General features: G+C 43.4%; 1 protein-coding gene across 1 annotated transcript; it reads right to left on the bottom strand.

The window, feature by feature from the left end:
- Positions 1–172: 172 nt before the first annotated feature.
- ARSL (arylsulfatase L) lies at positions 173–17,655 on the bottom strand. The gene is made up of 10 exons (XM_021698731.1): positions 17,633–17,655; positions 16,379–16,528; positions 14,846–14,967; positions 13,278–13,400; positions 11,048–11,471; positions 9,400–9,536; positions 7,144–7,278; positions 6,292–6,454; positions 4,087–4,208; positions 173–591 (listed from the first exon to the last, which is right to left on the bottom strand). Exons 1-10 carry the CDS (start codon positions 17,653–17,655, stop codon positions 212–214), a joined length of 1,779 nt encoding a protein of 592 aa, XP_021554406.1. The 3' UTR covers positions 173–211.
- Positions 17,656–25,042: the final 7,387 nt, after the last annotated feature.

The following is a 25,042-nucleotide window of genomic DNA, read 5'->3' as shown; positions in this document are numbered from 1 at the left end:
CCGGAGGGGCTTTACTCCTCACTTCGTTGTTGGGGGGCAGTGGGCCTGAACAGCCCTTCGGTGGTTTGGTTTACTTGGGGGTGACTGCATGCCGCTGCGTCTTCCTTATACCTTTTGAAGTGCAAAACTATTGCACCCACGTAAACGGACGACGACTGAACTTCACCGGGGAGTTGTATTTCGACCAGAAGTGCAGGCATCAGGGAAGGAGCTAGCTCTCCCTGGCAGGCAGTGATTCTGGGTCTCCCTCCCAATCACACCAGCAGAGGGGGAACCGGCCGCAGCAGGGCTGGAGCCAAGGCCTCCAGATGTTGCCCCACGTGTCCAGCTGCAGAGGAACCGGGCTGAGCGTCTGGCGATGCTCCTCCACGGCCCACGCGACCGTGTCCATCACCTGATAGAACAAGGGCTCCGTGTCCGGGGTGAGGGCGTGGGCTTCGGAAGGGTCTTTGGACAGGTCGAAGAGCAAAGGTGGGTTGTGATGGGCCACTTGGTCCCCGGAGCACGGGCAGACCCCTCTCCCATAGCAGGCGCTGGCTCCCTCTGGATGGAACACTGGGGTCGTGTAGTGGACTTTCCATAGTCTTCCTCCTGAGGGAAGGACAAGAATCTCAGAAGGTTGACGTGGAGAAATAGAATGCATTGCTGGAGAGAAGCCCAGATGAATGGACGAACAGATGTGGTCCACCCACACCATGGGATGAGATTCAGCCATAAAAATAAATAAAGCTCTGAGACCTGTGGATAAACCTCAGAAACAGGATGCTCGGTGAGAGAAGCCAGACACACAAGGCCACAGAGTGCGGGATCCCATTTGTATGAGACGTGCACAACAGGGAAATCCATAGACCCAGAAAGGAGATGAGTGGATGCCAGAGGCTGGGGAGGAGAATGGGGGGTGAGTGCTAATGAGCACAGGGTCTCTTTGGGGGAGGGGAATGTTCTGGTACTAGATACAGGTGATGTTTGCACAACATGGTGAATATGCCAAATGCCCCAAAGTTGTACATTTTAAACGAGTGAATTTTACAGTGTGTGAATGTTAGGGACTGAAATCGTGTCCGTCCGAAATTCATATATTGCATCCCTGACCCCCAACAGAATGGAATTGAGAGGTGGAGGCTTTGGAGATTAACACGTCACAAGGACGGAGCCCTAAAAATTGGGTTGAGTGTCTTTACGAGAGTCAGAACAGAGCTTGCTTCCCTTGTGTGTCTCCACCACGTGAGGACACAGCAAGAAGGTGGTAGTCTACTGCCCAGCAGAAGCCCGTCTAAGGGTGTCCAACCCCCAGAACTGGGAGAAGTAAGTCTGTTGTTTGTAAGCCACCAGTCCCTGGCAGTCTGCTAAGACTGAATTCCGGCTCGGTACCACTGTTTGCAAAGGAGGGAATTCCTCAGGTCTTAGGTAGTTCCAGGCAGGATGCTCAGAGCCTTAAAATGGCAACAGCTGTTCTCCTGAAGCTTGCTCCAAGGCTCCTGGCAGCTAGCTAGGAAGGCAGCCACAGGAAAACATCAGTAGGCAAAGGAAGGGAGGGAAGGAGGAAGGAAGAAAGGAAAGGGGAAGGGTGGAGCAAGTCATAGCAAACCACCTCCAGCCTCTGGGAGGGCACCAGACCGAGCTCTGCCTCAGGAAGGGACTTTGAAAGAATGGAAGGAGGGACCATGGAGGTCCCTGCACCAGCCTCCTGCCCAGAGTTGGGTTGTGCTAGCCGCACAGCCTATCCTCCCTGGCTTCCTGCTGCTTTGGGAGGGAGGCCTCCATGCCCATCCTTTGTATCCGCCACAGGGCAGTGAGTCTGGGGAAGTCATGTGTGTAACCAGAGGGTAGAGAGCAGGATTCTGGTGGGCCTGCCTCCTCCAGGAGCAGCTCCAGGGGCAGAAAGACCAGGAAGCAGGGACAGATATGGGTCAGGATCAGGGCTGCTCCTGGGATCTAAGAAGGAGGCCAGGAAGCACAGCCCTGTGCACCTAGCAAGTGTGTGCAAAGGAGGGCATGCCTCCCTCTTTCCTACCCCCTGCCTGAGTCCTGCTCCCTGGGGTTGGCACCACTGTGCTTTGGTATTTACAGATGTGTACCCTGTGATTAAAATCTCTGGCTTCTGTCTGCCTCTGAGCACTTATGGTGACCTAGCAGCTCCCAGCTTGCTCACCTGTGACCTGGGGATAGCCATCCTCATCTGCCATTGTTTCCAGGGTGAAATGGAATACTATCCATCTCATGCTCATTAAAGGTCACTCATTGCTATCATAATTCAGCAAATGTGTTGAGCACAAAGAGAAGACAGGCAAAATCTTAGTGAGGGGAAACAGGCCCAACCGTGGTAAACACACAGAAATAAGAAAATTGTGCAGTGTGGAAGACGATGGTGAAGGTGTGAGTGTGTGGGGGCCGTGGGTGCACCATGGGGGAATTGTTTGGGTCAAGAAAGCCTTGCTGAGAAGGTAATATTGCATTTGAATATCAGGAATGAGCCAGTCACATGGAGATCCTGTCCCCCTGTGAGTGTTCTCAAAGATTTGGGGGGGCTAGCTCATAGGACAAGGAGGAATTTGGAGGAATTTGTTCTGATGTGTGTGCTGTGGGTGGTCTTGGGATGGCTTTCAGAAGGGAGCTAAGTGGATTATGCATGTAGGATAAACAGTGGATCTGTGAAGGCCAGTTAGGGTGCCACTGAAGAGGCTTGGATAATGGGAATACAATCCCCATCTACTCCCCTTGAAAAAATACAGAAGTATTCACCCAATGACTGAGAGATGAGGGGTCAGTAATGGGGTAGCCACAATGTACAAGAAAAGATTTGAACACTGGACCCCGTTATTTGTGCTGCCAGGCATGCATGGATGTAGACTGAGATGTACAATGGAATGACAGTTTTTAGAAAACCCCCCAAAAGGGAAGGAAATGTGTAATACATAATTTAAAAAAATGAAAGGTAACAATAAAAGCCTTACCAGATTACAATAATATTGAAAAGAATGGATGTAAAGGGAGGGACATTCAAAGAAAAAAAAGTCTATGGTAGCTTCCTCAAATAAGGGAGATCCCAAGAGGTATTTCTTCACTCTTGATTCAGAGGGCTAATGGAAAGATGAGTTAAATCACAAGGAGAATACAGCTCTTCCCAAACACTGGAGGAAAAAAGAATCACAAAACCTATGCAATCACAAAGTCACAAATCTAATCAATCTGTAAGGCAAATCCAAAAGACAGGAGAAAATATCAGGAAAAGACAGAGTAATAGGGAGATGGAAATCACGAAAAGCCACTCAAATAGGTGAAAACTCTGTTATCAGAAGATAAAAGTAGCAGCAGAAATCAATTATGTATAAAATTTAAAAATAACAGTTCTTAAGTAAATGCAAGAACTGAATTTTTAAAAGAAAAATAATCCCTAAAAACAGAAAACCTCTGGGAATGACAGTTAGGTGAAGATGGACAATAGATTCATATAAACATGGAGGCAATTAAAATACAATGAAATTACTTGGGACAGGAACAATATGCTTGATGAAAGGAATACTTTTTAAATAAGAAGAATAAGTGGAGGGACATAACATGTTTCAGTTGGGAAAATCTGATACTGTAAAGATAACCAATCTTTTCCCTGAGTTAATTTACACATGGGATGCAAAGCCAATTCAGATTCCCATGGGATTAAAAAAAATCTTGCAAATGATTTTACAGTTCCTTTAAAAGGCCAGTTGGGCCAAAATAACCCAGGAAATTTTGAAATGCAAAAATTATTCAGTATGGGCTTTGCTGCTTAGGTCACAAAGTTATGATTATTACAAGGATGAAATCATGTCATCGAGTGAAGGTGGTTGAGACAGGTGGAAACCAATGTAGATTAAGAGCACAGGCTTCAAAGGTGAGAGGCCGACCGGAACACTTGTGTGCAGGAAAGCCATATGAAAATCCCCTAAGCAATGGTAATATGGTGATAAGGTGATTGACGGCTTGCATCAGGAATGATGTTGCTGAAGTCAGGGGAAGGTACTGCTAAGAAAGAGAGAAAAGGGCTAGTGTGAAGAAGAGCCATCAGAGCAGAAGCCAAGATGTGACTCCGTCACCCAGAGTACTCACCGTCCCGCTGGAGCCAGCGGACTGAGTGCAGGAAATTCTCACAGTAATGCAGCAGGAACTCGTGGTCAGAGTGCTGTGCTGTCCCCAGCAGCAAGGGCAGCAGGTCCCGGCCATCAATCACCCTGCAGACAGGAGCACAGGGACTCAGGGATGCTGCAAGTGTGCATGGAAGGCATGCTCGAGCCTTAGCAATTAGGGAAGCATTGGAACAGCCACCTCCATTATTCATCTACAAACACCACCTTTGGCTAAAAGATCACCAAGGATCCAACATGCTCGGCTTAAGTTATTACCTGCCCAACCTTATTAGGAATGCAAGAATAAGCTGAAGATTCACTGAAATGCCTTTTTGGTTTTATACTGTATTGGACTCTAAGCCATTATAGTATATGGTGTATTCTTCATCAACACTGGGTACCATTTCCTTGTCTGCAGAGTGCCTTGCCTCCACACCCCTCCTCCATCCCTGCCTGCCTTGTCTTCCTCCCCCTTCCCTTCCTTGTCTTCTTCAGTTTCCAAGATCCAGCTCCATTTCCATTCAGGATGGAGGTTTCTTGGGATTCCATTTCCATTTTCTCCGCCCTTCTTAGGAGAAAGCCTAAATCCACCACTTGTAATTTGAGGGGATGGCCCTGAGCATTTTATGTCCCAGGGACGTGGTCAGTTTTCAGGATCTTGTGTGTCAAATGTAAATCATCAGTACTGAGGATAGATTTTTACAAATGCCATGAACTTAGAAAAGCCATAAAAAAGGGATCTTTTTTCCTAATTTGACTAATGTTCTTCATCGAGGTAGAGAATTCAGAACCCCTGTAGATTTTAATTAGAGTTACCAGTTACCACGAAAAATGAAATAAAAGAATCTATTTATCTATCTATCTACAATATATATGTGTGTGTATGTGTGTGTATATATATATGTACACTTCCAAAAACATATATTCATATACACATAGACACATGTATATGTTTATGTGTCTGTGTGTATATATATATATATATATATATCCAATGCTATATGGTTATATTTATTTACCTTCTAGTGCAACAACACATTTGCAATATACATGTCAGACAAATTTTTATTTTCAAAGCAAAAGATATGTTATACATTAATTTAAAAATTAGCACCCACTTAGGAAAAAATAATCAACCAGAGATATGATATTCAGTGCAAGAAAAAACAGGAGAATATTAAGGTATGAAATATTCAACCTCTCTAAGGATAAAACTGAAAATTATAATATAAACATATATGTATATTTGTATAGACATGTATGAGTAATTTATATATATATATATTACATGTACAGAATTTATATTTATTTTAGTTCTGTTAAGTTTTAAAATAGACATCTCACATATGGCTAGTAGTGATTCCTAAGGAACAATTTGACAAAATATATCAAGAGATTTACCTATAAACAGTCATACTCTTTGACTCAGGAATTCACCTTCTAAGGGATTCTTACTAAGGACGTAATTATGACAGGCAATAACATGACATAGAAGGTATTTTTTTTAAGGCAAGGCTAATGTCCACATATAAGGGGATGGTTGAAAGAAAATAACATAAAGGCATTAAATTTTTTTGTCTATGCACAAAAATTTCTAAATATATATATTTGCATAAATATATATAAAACATGGAAAATATATCTAAATGATATATCTAAATCTACATATCTAGACCGATCTAGATAGATCTAGATCTAGATCTGGATGGATGATATATATCATACAATATGTAACTTATGAGAATCCCACATTTATTATTATATGATTGCATAATAATTATGATTATATATTGTATACATAATTTATTATCAGATTCTGAAATAATTTTATTTTCTATTTCGCCCCAAAATTTCTATAATTTTTTAGACAGAGGAAATTGGAATCTATGCAAAATCTCTACCACACTACATGAAAAGGAATTTCCTGTGGTAAATTGTTAGATTTTTTCAATGACCACCATAAAAAGATGGCTCCACTTAAGAATCAGGAGAAGGAAAATGGACATTCTATGTATAAAATGAAGCAGACAGCTGAGCCCGGTAGCTAATAGCAGGGAGCCTAGAGTGTTTTCCCAGAGACTAATCTCGTGGATGTGTTACACAATTCAAAAGTGACAATGACATTTCACATATATGCTTGTCTCTATGAAAAATTGAGTTGCTTGGGTTTCCTTGGGCTGTTCTGTACCTGTCCTGGGGCACCTCACCGCCCCCCAGCTGGACCACGGTGGGGAAAACATCCATCAGGCTGGTGGGCTCGTGGATCACTCGGCCGGCTGGCAGCACCCCAGGCCACCGGAAGATCCCTGGGACGCGGATGCCGCCTTCCCAGCCCCCCATCCCTTTGCCACCTGTGTAAACATGAACAGAAAAGAATGTGATTGTGCCATGTTTTTTTTGGCAGCATGTTTTATAATCTTTGGGGTACACCCAATAATGATGTGTCTGTAGTTGATAGAATTCCAGTTTGAATATGATGTGGCCACCACTCTCCTTGGATGCATTGCCTAATTCCTGAGTCCATCCCTCTTGATGAATGGATAAGCAAAATGTGGTTCATCCATACAATGGAAGATTATTCAGCCATGAAAAGGAATGAAGCACTAACACTTGGCACGATGTGGATGAACCTGGGAAACATCATGTGAATGCAAGCGAGTGGCCAAGGACCACATATTGCATGATCCCATTTACATGAAATGGTTACAATAGGGAAATATACAGAGATTGAAATAAGTCAGTGGTTGCCAGGGGCTGGGCACAGGGGGAACCAGGGAATGATTGCAAATGGGTACAAATTTCTTTTTGAGGAGATGACCATGCTCTGCAGTTTAGTGGTGATGATGATCGCACAATTCTGTGAATATACCAAAAACCACTGCATTGTGCTAAGAAAAAAAAAATCAAGTAGGAACATGACAAGTTATAAAAAGCAGTAGTCCCTGGTGACTCTTGAGGTGGATGGACCCATTCCATGGGAAGGGTTGGGAACTAGAGGGTGGGATAAAGACCATACACAAGAATCTGGTCATCTCTCTACCTTTGTAGATTCCATTCCAGCCGCCATACTGGTTGTTTCTGAGTTGAGCCTCTAAAGATCCCCCATGATCCGATGTAAAATAAACAAGGGTGCTGTTAGTCAAGCCTTCCATATCCAAAGTAGCAAGGATCTGCCCTGCAAAGAATACATGTATTTGAGCTGGTCAAAATGGAAAATTATCTTAAACCAAAGTATTCAGTGTGTGCTTCAACGTTTTGGACCTCTCCATGAGAATGAGCCTTTAGTATTAACATATAATGGTAGTAACTAGCAGTAAAATCATGCTATCCTGAGTATCACTGACCCAAGATTCATATATGCCCTATTCTGTTTCCAAAAAGTTTTAGGCAAGCTACAGGGTATAGACTACATAGGACAAAACAGCAAAAACTTAAAAAGGAGGCAAAAGAAGATTATAGAGTCAACCATACTTCAATTAAACAAAGGGAAAGGGGGGAAAAAAGGAAGGAGATAAACAGGGCCTAGGAAAAAGGCTGACAATGGCATTGGCCATGTATGTCCATTGATGAAGAATAGTTTACACTGTGGCTCCAAGTTTCTTATAGTTACATCAGAGGGAAATCTTATGGTTGAGGCAATTCACCATGTCTATGAGATTTTTTTTTAATTGGATGGGAAGAATCATATTATTTTATTTCTAACAGTAGACAAAACTTTCAATCTACTTTTTCATGAGGACCCGGTGTTGTGAAAGCTGACTATGGTCTCAAATAGATCCTGTTATTGGATAGCTTTTACTTCTACCTTATCTGTGTCCTTATATTTAAACAGTAGGTCCTTTGGGTTGGGTCTTGTTTTTTCTTCGGTCTGATGACCCTGCATTTTTATTGGTTTGATTGAGCACAATTAAGACAATTGTCCATTTGCTTAGCTTAAAATTAACCAAGTCACTATTTTTTCTTTCTTTGTTCCATCCATTGTTCAGCCATTTGTTTGTCTTCAGTTGCTTTATTTTGGCCACAGATTTAAAATTTGTGGTTCTATGAAATCCCCTTCCTTTAATTAATAGATATTATTTTTTTTTTAGAACAGCTTTAGGTTTTATAGATAAGCTGAGTTGTAGTGTCATCAAAGAGCCAATACTGATAAACTATTATTAACTAGAGTCCATAGTTTCTATGGTGGTTCACTCTTATTGTTGTACATTCTAAGGGTTTTGATTAAATGCATAATGCCATATACCCAGTATTATAGTATGAGACAAAATGGTTTCTCTCTCCTAAAAATCTCCTGTCCCCCACCTACCTACACCAGGACAATGATTTTCATTAAAAAGGTTATCATACCATGGCTTGATTGAGTTTGAAACTGGAACACAGAGGCACTGAAGCCATAGAGAAGATTCTTGAACTGTGTCTTAAGAGTTCCTTATCTTGATGGACTTAGGGGGTTCTTAACTCCGTACTGTAGAATTTCAGACTTTATCATTCCATATGTATTTGATTACATATATCTGCACATGTATTCATTTAAAAGATTTTCCCTCAAGTTGTGGCATGGTGAATTCTGTTTTAAACACTCAAGATTTGACATCACATAAAATAGCCTGTATTTTCCAGTGATTCTTAATCTTTTCCACACAAGGACCATAATGGCAATGATGAGTGAGTTTGTCCTGAAGCCCCACTGGGGACATGATGTGACATCTATCTTTGCTTACATGTCTCCCAACCTCCAACGTTTTCCCCAACAATTCACTCAAATGATGCATTTTCCTCCAAGGTGATGTTTTCCATGGATTTTTAAAAGTATGTTTTCTCCCCAAATCTCTGATTCCCATTATGCTGCAGGCCCTAGCCCTCTCTGTCCACCACCATGTCAACCCAAGGGCACCCAAGTCCTTGCTCGAGACTCAGGGGAGAGGCTGTGTCCATATCCACGTACCCACTGAAAAAAATGTGCACTCTGTGTCATACCACTCATCATTCCAAACCCAGGAGATGCACGGGGAGAACAGAGCAAGACAATCCCACCCATGGGGATTTTAATCTATGTTCTTCCAGGGAAAAATAGAAAAATCAACCCACCCAAGACAGTGTGATAAGCAGAAAGAAAGCAAACACAGTGAGGAAAAGGCTATGCTTGCTTACACCCTTCACATTCAATGAGATCACATTACTCACACTGCCTCTTCCAGCTTCAGGCTGGATTAATCTCATCTCATTCTGTATGTCCTTTCCTCCTGCTGTTTTGGAAGGGGCACCAGTCCTGTTTTCACCGGGAAAAGGCACTTACCCAGCATCCAGTCCATCTCTTCTGTGTTATCCCCATACAGCCCATGCATGCTCTTCCCGTGGAATGTCTCTGTCGTGATCAGAGGGGTGTGCACGTGTAGAAAGGAGACAAAGAGGAGGAAAGGTCTGTGCTTGTTCCTGAAATAACAGTGACTGGAGTTATTTCTACGTAAAGTGCAGACTGAGGTCCTAGAGATGCAAAATATGGATCTAGACTGTCATGTCCTTAAACAAGTGTATCTGTTACTCTTTAATGTGATGACTAACTTTCTAAAGTCTGTTGAAAAATTCGCACTGATGTAATACATATTTTTCCTGAATTTTATCAATTTATAACTCTACATACTTCTGGTAAGTGAAGGTAAGACAGAACACCAGGCAACTGTCTGATCTGACATTTATTTCAATTACTTCAGGATATGTTCCCACCTTGAACCTTAGCATACAGAATAAAGTGATACTGCATATTTGGTTTTCTTTTTAATTGCCTTCAAGCAACAAAGTTTAGGATATGACATGGTTATTTTAAAACACACTTTAAAAATGACATTAGGTTATTAATTTCAATTTGAGTGTTCCCCCATCTAGGTGATGCCTCATCTGTCCCTCTCTCCATCTGATCTCTATGGCCCACTCTGTTCTTAAAGCACTGAAACAAAAGCGAACATCTTAGACTTACTTAGGACACGTTAGGTCACCCGCTGTAATTTGCAAGGTACGGTTGCTTCTTGAATAACACAGGTTTGAACTGTGCAGATCCACTTATATGTGCATTTTTTAAAAATATAAATACAGTACAGTACTATAAATGTATTTTCCTTATGATTTCTTTAATAATGTTTTCTTTTCTCTAGCTCACTTTGTAGTAAGAACTCAGCATGTAACATACAAACTATGTGTTGATCGACTGCTTCTGCTATCAGTAACATTTCCAGTCAACAATAAGCTATTAACAGTTAAGTTTCGGGGCAGTCAAAGTTATATGTGATTTTCAGCAGCACATAGTTTCAGCGTCCCCCCCAAGGGTCAACTGTAATTATCAGCATCATTTCTGACCCATGTTAGACAATTCCATGAAAAGAATGTTCTGAAACATGATCACAACCTTACCACCACCAGGTGAATTGGGGTTCAATGGTGTCTCATACTTTACTGGAACACACTTGGGGAGCATGGAACTGCCCCTGTGTGGTGTAGCTTTTCATCATGCCCCTCTTGGCTCTGACATACTAAGTGCCTTTGTTATTCAAATTTACATTCAGCATAAAGTTAGCAACAGGACAACTTAGTCCTGAGGATAGAGCTTTAAAAATATTTATAATTTATTATAAATCTTCAAGGGATTCAGTTTGTTTTGTTAGTTAAATATGGCCCGTGGTGATCAGCGGGTACTTACCTAATGGGGATGGCTCCAAGTAGGAGGGGACAGCAGCAGATTTCAACTGACTTGTCATCTGTTTCAATGGGCACAATCAGATTGGCCTCAACTGAACATCATCTCTGACACACTTTACCAAAAATATCTTTCTGGCCCAGGGTGATTTCACCATTCATATCTCCATTACAGAAAGAAAGTGGGAAGACTTTTTGAAATGCATTTTCATCAGCGACCAGAGCACTAGGATGAAGCTAACCCCTTCGGTGCTCACCTTTGGACAAAGGACGAGGCCTCTTTGAGAATAAGAGACGTCGTCCTTTGAAAGTGCATGGGCTGCTCAGTGATGGTGTGGTTTCTCATCAGAAAGCAGTCTGCATGAACAATCAAGACCCCCATGAAATAGGAGGTCATGAAGAGCAAGATGGCTGCAATGGTCGACCAGATGACCGGAGTCCAGGAGCCCGATGTCAGGTGGGTGAGTTTCCCAGTGGTGAGTGTGAGGGCAGTGAAGGCCATGATTTGGAAGCAGACATTCAGTTTGTGCTCCATGCCTGCACGCTTCTCTGACAGTTCCCAGTGGATGCAATCTCCCATCATGGAAAAGGGCATTCCGTAGAAATGGTCGAATCCGTGGTTGAGCGGGTGGTGGCAATGATCGTTGGAAGATTCACAGTTGAGACCCAGATGCCATTTTCCTGAAAGGGAAAAAGGATGCCCATGTGACAGCTAGCTGATCATTGATTAGTAGGTATTGCGTGCTTGCCACATTCCAGGTGCTGTGCTGCGCGCAGGAATAGGGTAGGGAAGTAGAGGGATGTAAGTAGTGTTCACTGCTATTTCAACCACAACCTGGCTTCATTGAGACAGAGGAATAAAGACCCTGTGTGGCAGCATTACGTGGTATATTGCTTCCTGTGCTGCTGAAACAAATTACCATAAACATGGTTGCTTAAAACAATAGGAATTTATGCTCCCATAGTTCTGAGGCCAGAAGTCCAGAATCAAGGTGTTATAGGGCCATGCTCCCTTTGTAGGCTCCTGGGGAGGATCCTTCCTGCCTGTCCTAGCTTCTGGGGGCTCTAAGCATTCCTTGACTTGTGGTCATATCCCTCCCACCTCTGCCTCTGTGGGCACACTGCCTTCTCCCCTTCTGTGTCATATATTCCTCTGTGTGTCTCTTAAAAGGACTTTTGCCCTTGCCTATAAGGACCACCTGGGTAATCCTGGATAATCTCCTCATCTCAAGATCCTTAATTTAATCACATCGGCAAAGACCTTTTTTCCATATAAGGTAATATTTTTTTAGCTTCCAGCGTGTAGGACATGACATCTTTGATGACTGTTATTCAGTCTACTGTACCTGAATTTTCAAAGGTCTGTGGCAGAGCAATAAGGAAGGCACAGAGTGCTCACCTTGTTCTAGAAAACAATCTGCTGTACTCAGCATGGGTAAAGGGTTTCCTGACTTTGGAATTGTCCTTCTCTTTGTTAAACCACTGTAATGGTGGTCAGGGTCATGGTAGGAGATACGTTCTACAGAGCACACCTTTCAATTCAATCAATGGCAGATGCTTAGCTTCTCTACTGTCACTACTAGAGTGTTGATAGAGACCTGTGTGTCTTCCCCCCACCCCAAATGACCGTCTCTCATCCAGAAAACCTCATGAGATTTTCCAAGGAATGTTCCATGACAATAGACTTCTGTCTCAAAAAAAAATGATAATGAGCCTATTGGATTTGATATTTGGTGTATTAGCTAGTCTTGGTCTTTATGATCAATAAATGGCCCTGTTAATAAAAATTGTCACTATAACATGATAATGACAGTGACAGGTTGGTCCCCTGTCAAGAAACTACTATCCTTTTTTTTTTTTAAGACTTTATTTATTTATTTGACAGAGAGATAGAGAGAGAGCACAAGTAGGGGAAGCTGCAGGCAGAGGGAGAGGGAGAAGCAGACTCCCTGCTGGGCAGGGAGCCCGACGTGGGACTCGATCCCAGGAGCCTGGGATCACGACCTGAACTGAAGGCAGCGGCTTAACCGACTGAGCCACCCAGGCGCCCCAAGAAACTACTACCCTTAACTGTACTTCATTCTATACATGACATGGTTATTGACATCCAGGAAAATAAGCATGCTATTTATGGAAACAGAGAGGGAAGAATTATGCCCTGCAGTCACATTTCTGTGCAGAATTTAGGGAAAACAACATTATGGAAATTGTTGGTAACTTGTTGACATTAGAAAAAATTTTTCCTTTTTTTTTAATCATGTGTATCAGCAAATACTATGAAATGCCAGGTGTTTCATTAAGCTGATATATCTTGAGCATCTACTTCGCACTAGGCAGTCTGGGTACTGAGGTCATTCCTGCATTCATGGAGCTTTCTGTCTGATGGACAATCCCACTGCATTAAAACCATTTCATTTCCAAGCTTTTTGGTTGAATACACTCTCCATATAAAGGAAATGTGCTTAATACTTAAAAAAATGTACATACCTATTAGCCCAGTGGCATATCCTTTGTCTTTTAATATTTTTGCAAAAGTTGTCTCATTGGTTGGGAGCCCTCCAGATACTCCGGTCCACTGAAGAACACGATAACCATTGCTGGAAACCATACCTTTGGGGAACCATTTTCAAAGAAATGTTACTATCACACACTGACATTTATCATTATTATTAATTTTCATTTAAAATATGCAGTGAAACATTAATTGAAAACTTAGTGAGAAGACTTATTGTCCTGTTATGCGAAGGTTATAAACACAAAGAGAATTAAGTGAAAAAGGAAAGAGAATTAAAAATAGTTTTATAATTTTACCAACTCTTTATATAATCCAGAGATTCTCAAACTCATCTGTACTTTGGAATCATTAGGGAAGCTCCAAAATATTCTGAAACCTGGTTGTCAATCCAGAGGTTGTGATTTTATTTTATTTTAAGATTTTATTTATTTATTTATTTATTTATTTATTTATTTATTTATTTAAGGGAGAGAGAGAGAGAGAGTGTGTGAGCAGGGGGGAGGGGGGGGGGGGGGGGGAGAGGGAGAGAATCTCAAGCCGACTCCAGGCTGAATGTGGAGCCCCCGCGAGGCTCAATCTCACAATGGTGAGATCATGACCTGAGCTGAAATCAAGAGTCGGATGCTTAGCCAACTGAGCCAATCAGGTGCCCCCCAGAGATTGTGATTTTACTTCGTTGGGGTGGAATTTGGGATTTGGAATGGTTGCAAGATGCCCCAGAAGATTCATGTGTGGTAATAAAGTAGGGAGCGATGGATATAGTTAGTTCATACTGACCCAACATACCCAAGGCATCTACTCAAGTGTTTAAAAATGTACGTTAAATATTTTTCTAAAGCTCTGCAGTATACGGTGGAGAAACACTGACTTGGAAGATGCTCTGTGCCTCCTAGACCATTTTGATGAATATAGTTCAGTCTTACTAGAGAAGATCTGCTTGGCTCCAAGACTGAACATATCTCATCGATCATCATTTGGGAACTAGGAGAATTCTTTCTGAGATTTTCTAAAACTTTGACCATGCATCTGGTTCAGTGGAAGACCAGTGGAACATAAATTTACATTAGACAGGATTCCTTCTTCCCTGGGGGCATGAGAAAGGACCAGGGACCCATACATATGAGGGTCTGTGAGAGTCAGTTTAGTGTGTCACATGGCCAGGCCAGTCCCCAGTTATTCAAACACTAGTCCACTAGTTTAGGTTTTTCTATGAAGGTCTTTCAAGATATGGTTAACATCTACAATCAGTTGGCTTCAACTAAAGGAGATAACTCTTGATATGGAGGTTCCTTATCTTTAGGGCCAAAGACATCACACAGACTTTTGAACTTTTGGTCTACTCTCTACTCAATCCCCCTGCCTGTGTCACCTCATTACCTGTGGGGTTCTATAGCTCTTACTGACTCTAATCTGATGGTAGAAATATGGAGGGAGTAGATTATTCTCTCCCCACTACAGCAGTGGACGCACGCTTTAATACCTCTAATATAGGGAGTGTGTTTTTCTCCAGAGCCATGGTTAGACATGAGAGAGGACAAACCTGATCGGAGAGGGTATCTGCCTGTTAGGAAAGCAGCCCTGCTTGGGGTGCACACTGACGCAGCTGCCACATGCTGGGTGAGCATCACACCATCCTCTGCAAGGCGGTCAATATTTGGAGTCCTACAGAGGGGAACATGAACAGTGTTATTCCTTAACAGACAAGCACATAGGTTTTTCTACAAGCATATATACATATTTAATAGAAATTTGGCCCATCAATGTCCACATAGCCAAGCTACGGAAAAAGCCCTTGTGTCCACCAACAGATGAATGGATAAAGAAGATGTGGTCTATATATAGACAATGGAATATTACTCAGCCATCACAAAGAATGAAATTTTGCCATTTGCAATGACGTGGATGGAACTAGAGGGTGTTCTGGTAAGCAAAATAAATCAGTCAGAGAAAGACAATTACCATATGATCTCATTCATATGTGGAATTTAAGAAATAAAACAGAGGATCATAGGGGAAGGGAAGGAAAAAATAAAACAAGATGAAATCAGAGAGGGAGACAAACCATAAGAGATTCTTAACTATAGGAAACAAAGGGTTGCTGGAGGGGAGGTAGGTGGGGGGATGGGGTAACTGGGTGATGGACATTAAGGGGGGCACATGATGTGATGAACACTGGGTACTATATAAGACTGATGAGTCACTGAGCTCTACATCTGGAACCAATAATACATTATATGTTAATTAATTGAATTTGAATTTTAAGAAAAGAAAGGAAATCAGCGCATCATCATTTAATACATCAAGGTATTCTTAGGAATGACCAAAAGTCAGTGGCAAGAACTTCAAATGTCATCCGAACCATCGAAGAAACATAAACTCAATTCGATATTGTTTACTAAGTTTCTGCAACATGCTGGGGTACGGAGATGGGCATCATGGGTAATCCAGAATTGAGAGTCTGGAGTGCCTTCTCTCATGGGACTCAAAGTTTTGATCAGAAAATTGGACCTCTTGGCACCAACATATTGTAGTCGGTACATGAGGGTGGGATTCAGATGTATGTTGGTGGTGTTGCCTGAGCTGGGTCCCCAAGGCAATTAGAATGTGATCAAGGTGATGGGGTGAGCCCATTCTAAGACAGATGTGCCAGCAATAACAGGTGAGCCTGTCATATCTGGTGGTGACGGGGACAGGGATTTGTCCGTCGGAAGCAGAGCTTTTCAGCAGGGAGCCCTGAAGTCATGCTTGAGTGGGTGGACTTGGGCTGATGGGTGGAACTGGAGTGTGAGTAAGCTTGGGTTTTTGACTCTGATGCCACACCAACGATTTTTTGAACATTGTCCATCATGGACCATGCTGATGGAAACCACGTCTAAAAGTGAAGTGATGAGTCACAGGTGGGATGAATCTGAGCTGGGGTTAGTGCTGGGGTAGGAAGAAGGAAGGGTTAGGGGGCGTGAAAGGAAGTGTGTGCAGAATCCTGTCGAAGTTTGGGTGGCGCATATGAAGAGTTGGATCCATTGTCAGTGGTGTCTTCCTCAGGGTGTCAGATGAGCGACTCTCGGACCCTTGCCTGATGCTGTTGTTGCCATAGCAGCCAATGTCGCCAATGCCAAAATCGTCCGCCATCAGAAGAAGGATGTTTGGACGTGCACCAGATAAATCCCCACAAGCTGATGGCCTCACACCCAGAAGCACGCCGACTGTCACAGTCAGCCAGCTCCTGAAAGACAAGGTGCCGACGAACGCTTAATTAACACTGCTATTCCATGTCACGTATGTGACTTCTGTAAGTGGGACTTTTGTAGGTGTGTCACCATTTTAGGGGACTTTGATATTAGCATCCCATTGCCAAAGAGTGTGAATACATTCTTAGGCATTTGATTTTTTTTTTTTTCTTCGTTGAAAACAATTCATGCTCTTGATGGTTTTATTTCAACTGTAAACATTTTTTTTTTTAAGCCATAGGGTCTGTTGTTAGGTGATCATACCCATGATTAAGAAAAAGCCTTATTTGGTTTTCTTTTTATGCATGGATTAGGTCTCCAGAAAAGTTATAGCTCCTTCCCCTTTGCCCTTTCTTGATTTTTCCTTAAATAAGGAAACTGTGTTGAACTTGGGTATCTGTGGCACTTTGTAGGCAGTTGGGCCACTGAGCAGAGCAAGACAGAGATGAACAGTCAGGGTAAGGGCTTACCAATGCCAACTGGTGATTCTGAGTCTATTAAAAGTCTCCATATATTCCAGCGTGAATGTGACTGACTTTTTTCACTCACGGATACCTGATGGGAAGTGGGTCTTTTGAAGTGATGGAGGTTCCAGCCCAGAGCAGAGACACCTGATATGGTGGTGGCATATCAGGAGAAAGAATTGCCATGGAGCTTGGTGGCTATCCAACTATCATTACTACCATAACCGTGGCGTCTCTGGAGTCCCTCCTATATATATATATATATATATATATATATATATATATATATATATATGGAAGCCAACTTGGGCACGTGCATACACAGCAGGACAAGACTGTTGCAATCCCCAGTGCCATGGAATAAAGATGAGATCGGAGTCTCCGAAGAAGATTTGCAATATGGGCTCCCTGGAAAACCAGACAACTGGGTTTGGGAAAAGTGAAATAGAATTCCTTCAGAGGCTCCCGGGTGGGGAAGTGTGGATCACTGATAGGAATCCTGAGTTCCATGATCACTCCCCCAGATGTACCATCAGTGACTAAGTGAGCAAGACCACTCTGTCAATGTGTCCTCACAAAGGGACAAAAAGAAACGTAGAAGCAGCAGATTAAGGATCGCATGTAATGCTGTCTTACCAAGAGTGCTCCCGAGGTAACATGTTCTCTCCTGCCTTTTATTTCCTGGAAGAAATAAAGAGGTCTATCAGAACAAAGGCAGTAGATGTGCACTAATTCCATGTATAAAATACTAAGTACCTGAGGAAAGGGAGACTTTGACTCTCTCTGATGCTATCAATGAAACCTTAAAACAACAACTGAAAACTCATAAAAAGAATGGTCTTCCCCATTGAAAAGGCCCTTAAAATGCTGAACACTGTCTTAAGAAAGTAGAACCTGTGTCTACTGAGGGCCAGATGATACACATTTGGGGCTTTTCTACCCAGATGATCCTTGTTGCTACTATTCTGCTCTGCGACTATAACATGGCAGCCTCCATGGGTGATAGACACATGACCGGGTGGTGTTGTCTTCCACTGAAACCTTATTTACAGATCAGGTGAGTTTTGCCCCCATGAACCATAGATTCCTGATCTTTGATATAGAAGGTAGAAAGGAAAGAAAATGCAAAATTAAGTGTTAAGATTATTGACTTGAAATGATCTCCAATACAAGTATTTTTCAAAAAATTTTTACTTGCCATAAATACAGATAACAAAATTCACCATCATGACCATTTTTAAGTGCAAAGCTCAGTGGCATTGAACAGATTCACACCATTGTGCAACCATCCACCTCTGGAAATTTCTCATCTGTTTGAACTGAAACTCTGTCCTGATTAAATACAAACTCGCCATCCCACCCCCCAGCCCCTGGCTCAGACATTAAGGCAAAGCCAACTTTGGATTTTTGTGGGTCAATGACCTTGACCTGGCTTGGCCCTTGCAGTGACCTTGAAGCTCTACTCATCAGTTGTTTGAAGAGATGTTGGCTTCCATGGTGTGGGGGTAGGGTGCTCCTGAGTCTGGGGAGCATCCAGCCCTCCTATGAGCGCCACTCTGTGCCATGTGAGCTGCTCCCTGGGAGAGGCCAATGGGCTCTGTGTCCTTCCAATGCAGACTGACCTTTCTGTGTCCTTCATGTTCTGTGGATGTCAGTCCTTGCTCACAGGTGATACGGGGTTCTTTGCAAGCTCCCTGGCCATCTCAGGTGATTTCTCACACCTTCGCACACGGCATTCATCTCAGTGGAAGGACAGGGCAATGAGCCTGTGGTCAACCAGATGGCCATTATATGCTGCTGGAACAGGGCAAAGCTTGTGCAGAAAAAGACCCCACAGGATAGGTTCCTTTGCGGGCCGTATGTAGATACCAGAGACTGCATCCATCGTAGGGAAGTTTTCAGATTCGATAAAGGCTGGTGGGTTCCACCACTGGGCAAGGTCTAGCATCAAGCCATGGCTGTTTATTCACTTCACTTATTTCCAGGAAGGATTTTCGTGAGGCGTGAGCCACCCAGCTCCGTGCACATTTTTATTTTGCTTCTGGAGGGTGCGTGATGTTACGCCTTGTGATAGTAGCTATGTGTTTTCTCTACCATCCAAAGTGTTTGGTTTACATCGAGGCTCACTCTTCGTGGTGCTCATTCTATGGGCTTGGACAAATGTATAAGGACATGGATCCACCGTTATAGTATCCTACAGACTGGTTTCATAGCCCTAAAAATCCCCACTCTACCTTTATGTCATATTTGTTTGCTTGTTTGTTTTCTATTCACTAGGGAGCACGTTCCTTCCTCAGGGGCCAGGATGCAGATTTCAGGCAGCATGAACAGGCTGCACCTGTTCATCCCTCCCCGCCCCCAACCCCAGCAACCACTGACCTTTTACTATCTCCATAAGTTTGCCCTTTCCAGAATGTCCCAGAGTCGGAAGCGCACAGGGTGTGCGTTGTTCATGAAGCCACTCCACTCCTCTGACGGACAGCTAAGGTGTCGGGGATTCTGTGTGCCTGATTTGCTTTTACAGGTAGAGGGTTTCGAACAGCGTGTCTCAGAATGAGCAGAGGAGGGAAGCTGGAAATGCTTTCTTTTCATACTATCCATGTGCAACCTACCTTTAGTTTGGTCCAGTGCACGACTTTGGGCTACACATCTTAAATCATGACCTCTTAGGGGGTCTGTATAAATATTTTTATTTATGTATATTTATAAATTACATACTATATTATTTATACATTATATGGTAATATATATACACATACTATACATTATTATATGGTAATGTATAATATGTATGTACTATATAAAAATATAAAATATATGCTATAGGATAAAGTAGACGTGGCCGTTATGTGCAGCTGAGACAGGAATTTTATCTAGTTATACCTAAAATTTTGTTTTTTTTTGCCAGAAAAAAACCTATTAGGGGATGCTTCTGACTTTTCTGGGGAAGGTGGCTGGTTATATCTGTCATATCTGGTTACGGTTGAGACTCTTTATCTGACAATCGTAATTGAAAACTCATATGAGGTTTCCTTACACCAAATCTTTGGTCTATCTTCTAAAGGATATGCTCTAGATATTTAGGTACATAAAGGGAGTGACCTCTATGTAATGCAATGAGCTGCAATGACCTCAGCAGTTTATAGAATGCTGCATACTTTCCTTCAGATTGGCTTCCTGTTAGCAGAGAAAACTTTAAGAAAATACAAGGGGGGAGAAAAGCAGAGAGCAGCATGGTGGTTCCTAGGGGCTGGGGTTGGGGGGGGCGCTGGAGAGGTGAGGTTTAAGGGACAAACTTACAAGGAGAAGAGGATTAAGTTCCGGCGACCGACTGCACAACAGAGCGCTCATCCTCAACAGTGGTCAAAGTGGCTAACAGGCCAGGTCTTAATCTTTTTCAAAGCGAAAAAAGGAATGGTAACTCTGTGACGTCCTGAAGGTGTTAGCTAGGGCCCGTGTCGTAATCACAGAGCAATTCGCGCGTGTACCAAAGGCACACGTGTGTCCGTCAAACTTAGACAATGTTATCGGTCAACTGGACCTCAGCTTTTAGAAAAAAGATAGGGAAAATGGGGTGCAACGCATAATATAGGCTTTGACTCTCTTCCAGACCGGGATGAGATTGCAACCCTGCTTCCTGGCTGTCCTCCAGCCCCAGGGCGGCAAGCCTGCCTTTGCCACTCCGTCTGAGCCCTGTTCCCAAATTTAGCTGAGTTTCCAATCTCCGGGATCCCTTCCACATCCAGTCCACATGCTTTGAGACCTGTAGGAATCTAGGATCCTTCCATTTCCCCCACTCTGGATTATGTTTCTAGTTCATTCCAGTCTGCATTGCTTTTGGAAATCACCCCAGGGAAGGGGAGGGGGTAGAAATGTGTCACTGATGTCTTCGCTTTTCATTTTCTCCCCGCTTTTTTACAAAACTGCTTCTAAAAGATTTCTACAGACCGCCTCCGAGGACGTGCTGTGCTCTCCGTGGCGGCGTGCTGTTCGGCATAGCTGCCCAGCATCCCTGGACGTGCTGGGACCACCCTGCCAGGAGCCCCAGGAGAGCCGCTTACCTGAATGGCTGGAGGTTGGAGGTTGGAGGCGAGGGGCTGCTCGTGCAAGGCAGGGAATGGCCTCTCCTCGCCGGGGGCCGGAGGCACTCCCCCGCTGCAAGTCCCCAAGCCTGCTCAGGGTGCTACACGCATGTGCACAGCTGATTCGCTCTCCAGACCCACAGCAAGGAGGTGGCAGAAACCAAGTTCGGTTGTCCAGAGAGAACGGACAAGGCAGTCGCCGGCGACCTGGTGCTATGGTAATGTGAGTTTTCTACAGAGCACCTTCTGTTCTTCATTATAAAACGGAACCCTCCCAGAAGGAGCCCGGAGGACTCGTGCTGAGAACAGTGACTCATTCATTCCCGACCTTTGTTCAACTCAGAGGGATATTTGCTGGCTGTGTCCCAAAATGGGAAAGTCGTCGCCTTGAAAAGTGCCTCTTAAACGGTCCTTAAATTTTGTCGCTTGTTTTCCCCCCTAACTCTGGCATCTGCCTCAGAAATTTAAAAAAAAAGGGAACAGAACACAGCTCTGCTTACATCAGCAAGCACCATCCTATGCAACTGCCTTCGCACCTCCCTAACCCTATGACCGTATTTGTGATCTCCTTCTGGGTTTTGTGTCATATTTGTTTGTTTGTTTGTTTTCTTTTTTTTTTTAAGATTTTATTTATTTATTTGAGAGAGAGAATGAGAGAGAGAGAGCAGGAGAGGGGGGAGGGTCAGAGGGAGAAGCAGACTCCCTGCCGAGCAGGGAGCCCGATGCGGGACTCGATCCCGGGACTCCAGGATCATGACCTGAGCCGAAGGCAGTCGCTTAACCAACTGAGCCACCCAGGCGCCCTGTTTGTTTGTTTCCTATTCACTAGGGAGCACGTTCCTTCCTCGGGGGCCAGGATGCAGATTTCAGGCAGCATTAGATGCAAACGTGATCCTTTCCAAAACTTTCCTGAATAAGAGCTTTCTGCACACTGCTGGGGGTGGAATCCTATCAAAGGATCCATCCTCAAAGCCCTCATGTATTTTCTTCTTTCTTTTTTCTTTTTTTGCTCTCAGCGGTCCGAGCATGGCCGACTTGTGATTTGAGGCTCACGCTGGGCAGATAACCGTCTTATAACTCCACAGCTTCAAAAATTCTTTGCAAATTTCATAAATCAAGGGAAGAAGGGTAGGCGCCCTTTCCGTGGGGATACCTGGCGCTCCATGGCAGGTCTGCTGAATGGAGCTGGTATTTAAGGAAGGCAGCCAGGCTCCTTCTGTTGTTGTTTTACCTGACGTCAACTAAGAGAAGACAGGGCTCTGAGATCTAAATCACAATTCCCAGGTGACCTGAGGTTCAGCGCACCTTGCTCTCCCTTCGGTGAGAAGATGGCATTCTTGGCTGGGGACCTTTTGACATTTAGGGACCAGGAAATTCTCTTCTGTAGGGGCGGTCCTGTGCATTGCGGGGTGTTACACGGCATCTCTGGTCTGCACCCCCCAGATGCCACTACCACCCATCCCACCCCGGGGTCGTGACAACCCACAATGCCTGCCGACACTGCTGCATTGAGGACCCCCAGTGATAATGCGTTTCACCAATGGCTGACACACACGTGATCATCAAGTTCTGCTGGCTGTCACGGTCCTGCAGGGCAGGGGGCACAAAGAGGCTCTGAACCCAAACTTACAGCTTCTTGCTGCTTCTCCTGGAAGCTGGGGGTTCTTCCTCGTAGCTGAGAAATCACAGGAACAAAGCCCTCAGCTACTTTGTACACACCCTGGATTTAGCGCCTCCCAGAAACCTATTTTTCTGCTGCCCTGAAACCAGGTCATTGTGTGCTTGGGTTTTGAGTCATTTGGGGGCTCTCAGGTGACATGTAACTGTGCATCTACATAGCGTTCATGAATTCCTGCCAGGTAAGTTCTAATTCGGACCGTACTCCTCCCCACCCCACCCCACTGCTGCCCACCTGGACCTTGGGCTTCCACTGTTGTTTGCTTTTATGCCTCACGACTGTGGGGTCGTATTTTATAGTATTCAGCAGCGGCCCAGATATCACACGGAGACTGCGGGATTGCCTTAAAGGCGAAACATGATGCCCAGGGAGAAAGGTCTGTTTGCAGAGATTGCACTGCAGGGTGAGGGCTTGGAGGATCCCAGGATTAGAATGTCTTTGAAGTATGGCCTCCTTGCAAGCTTGGCTCCTCGCTTGTAGCTCCAGAAATTATGGAGCCCTGGGTGAAACTGTGTTGCTGGGGTGATGACATGGCTGTGTTTTTCACGGTAATTCTCATGTGAACGTCTCTCCCTGTCCTTGTGCACCTATCCCCATTTTCAGACTGTAAGAAAGGGTAGACTGTAATAAAGGGTACAATTAAATGAGAAAAAGTCCTATGATAGAAGCAATTCTTATATCCCAACCATCTATCTGTCATCTATCCATCCATCATCTATCGATCCTTTCATCCATCCACCTATTGTATCTACCATCTATCATCTATCAATCCATCCATTCATCTATCTATCATATCTATCATCTATATCTATCTATCCATCCATCCATCCATCCATCTATCCATCATCTATGTATCCATCCATCCATCTGTCCACGCATCTATCATCTATCTGTCTACCTATCTATCTTCTAAGCATGTCTTCTATCATCTACTCTTCCAGGAGTGTGTAACTGAATCTTGCATACGGCGTGTCTTCTGTGCCATGATATCTCCACCTATAAATGCAGCTAGCGATGCTCACCCTCCTCAGAGGTGTGTGTTGAGGCTTAAAGATGCAATGTTTATAAGACACATTTAGACCAGAAGACAGAAGCTGCTCCTGAAAGTTTGCGATAGAGTTTAAGATGCTGCAAAGCACCTTGTTGTACCCCTCCTCTCTGCTGTTTTGAAAACCTAACTGGAGTCGTTGGTGGAGATTTTTTTTTAACCTTCTAAAAAAATTTAAATAAAAAAAAAATTATCCTGGCAGAAAACGTATTTGAGTTAATTAAGTCCCCTTAATTATATATGTGTGTTTGATGGCAGTTGAAAGCTGAGATGAAAGATCCCTTTGCTAAATAACTATGTACCAGCTGCCATGGTGGGTTATGCTTACATATAAAGATAATTGACAGACTTGAGTAGTACCCAACCGTGGTACTTAATAAATGTTTAATTATAATAGTGAGTGCAGTCACTTGGAACTGTGGCAGGAGCCTGGACACACAGGACCAGTGTCCACCAATGCAGGAGCTGGAGAAACAACTTGTTTCCAGTAAGTAAAATTTGTTAAGTTCATGTAATTCAATAGAAAATATGTGAAGTTAACGTAGTTCCAGTTTGGCGTGCTTAAATTTTTAACAGTCAACAAGGAGGAGAGTGAAGGGCTGAGGATTTGTTGTATCAAATCATCTCTCTCTCTCTTTTGCGTTTTCTAGGATTTTATATAAACGGGATCAGGAGGTATTACATACTGTTTTGTGTAGCTTCTTTCACTCAGCATACTCAATTTGGAGATCCCTCAAGGTTGTTGACTAGATTATCAAGAGAGTACTCCTTGTCGTTGCTGAATGGTATTCCACTGGATTTGGGATGTCCCAGACTTGATTAATCCATTCACCTGTGAGTGGACACTTGTCGAATATGGATTTTATGTGTTTAAGGGTATTTATGCTATTCCGAGGGGGACAAGTAAGTGGGCTAATCAAAGGTCATGGAGGTGGGGGACTTTTGCTCGGTAGTAAAATGATAAAGTCTGTACAAGTAAGTTTACAAACTTTAAAATTTGTCCGTCCTTCCTTCCTTCCTTCCTTCCTCCCTTCCTCCTTTCTTTCTTTCTCTCTCTCTTTCTTTCTTTCTTTCTCTCTTTCTTTCTTTCTCTCTCTTTCTCTCTTTCTTTCTCTTTCTCTCTTTCTTTCTTTCTTTCTTTCTTTCTCTCTCTCTCTCTCTTTCTTTCTCTTTCTTTCTTTCTTTCTTTCTTTTCTTTCTTTCTTTCTTTCTTTCTTTCTTTCTTTCTTTCTTTCTTT

The sequence above is a fragment of the Neomonachus schauinslandi genome, chromosome X, assembly GCF_002201575.2.
Source record: "Neomonachus schauinslandi chromosome X, ASM220157v2, whole genome shotgun sequence".
Classification (NCBI taxonomy): domain Eukaryota; kingdom Metazoa; phylum Chordata; class Mammalia; order Carnivora; family Phocidae; genus Neomonachus; species Neomonachus schauinslandi.
This window is presented reverse-complemented; position numbering and strand designations above follow the sequence as displayed.

Excerpts from the sequence above, each read along its gene's own strand:
- ARSL (XM_021698731.1), bottom strand. The coding sequence starts at position 17,655 with ATGTTACCTCGGGAGCACTCTTG. Across the intron at positions 4,209-6,291 it reads GGTGAGGTGCCCCAGGACAG|GGTGATTGATGGCCGGGACC; the intron begins GTACAGAACAGC and ends TCCTGTCTGCAG. Across the intron at positions 592-4,086 it reads CCGCTGGCTCCAGCGGGACG|GAGGAAGACTATGGAAAGTC; the intron begins GTGAGTACTCTG and ends TCCTTCCCTCAG.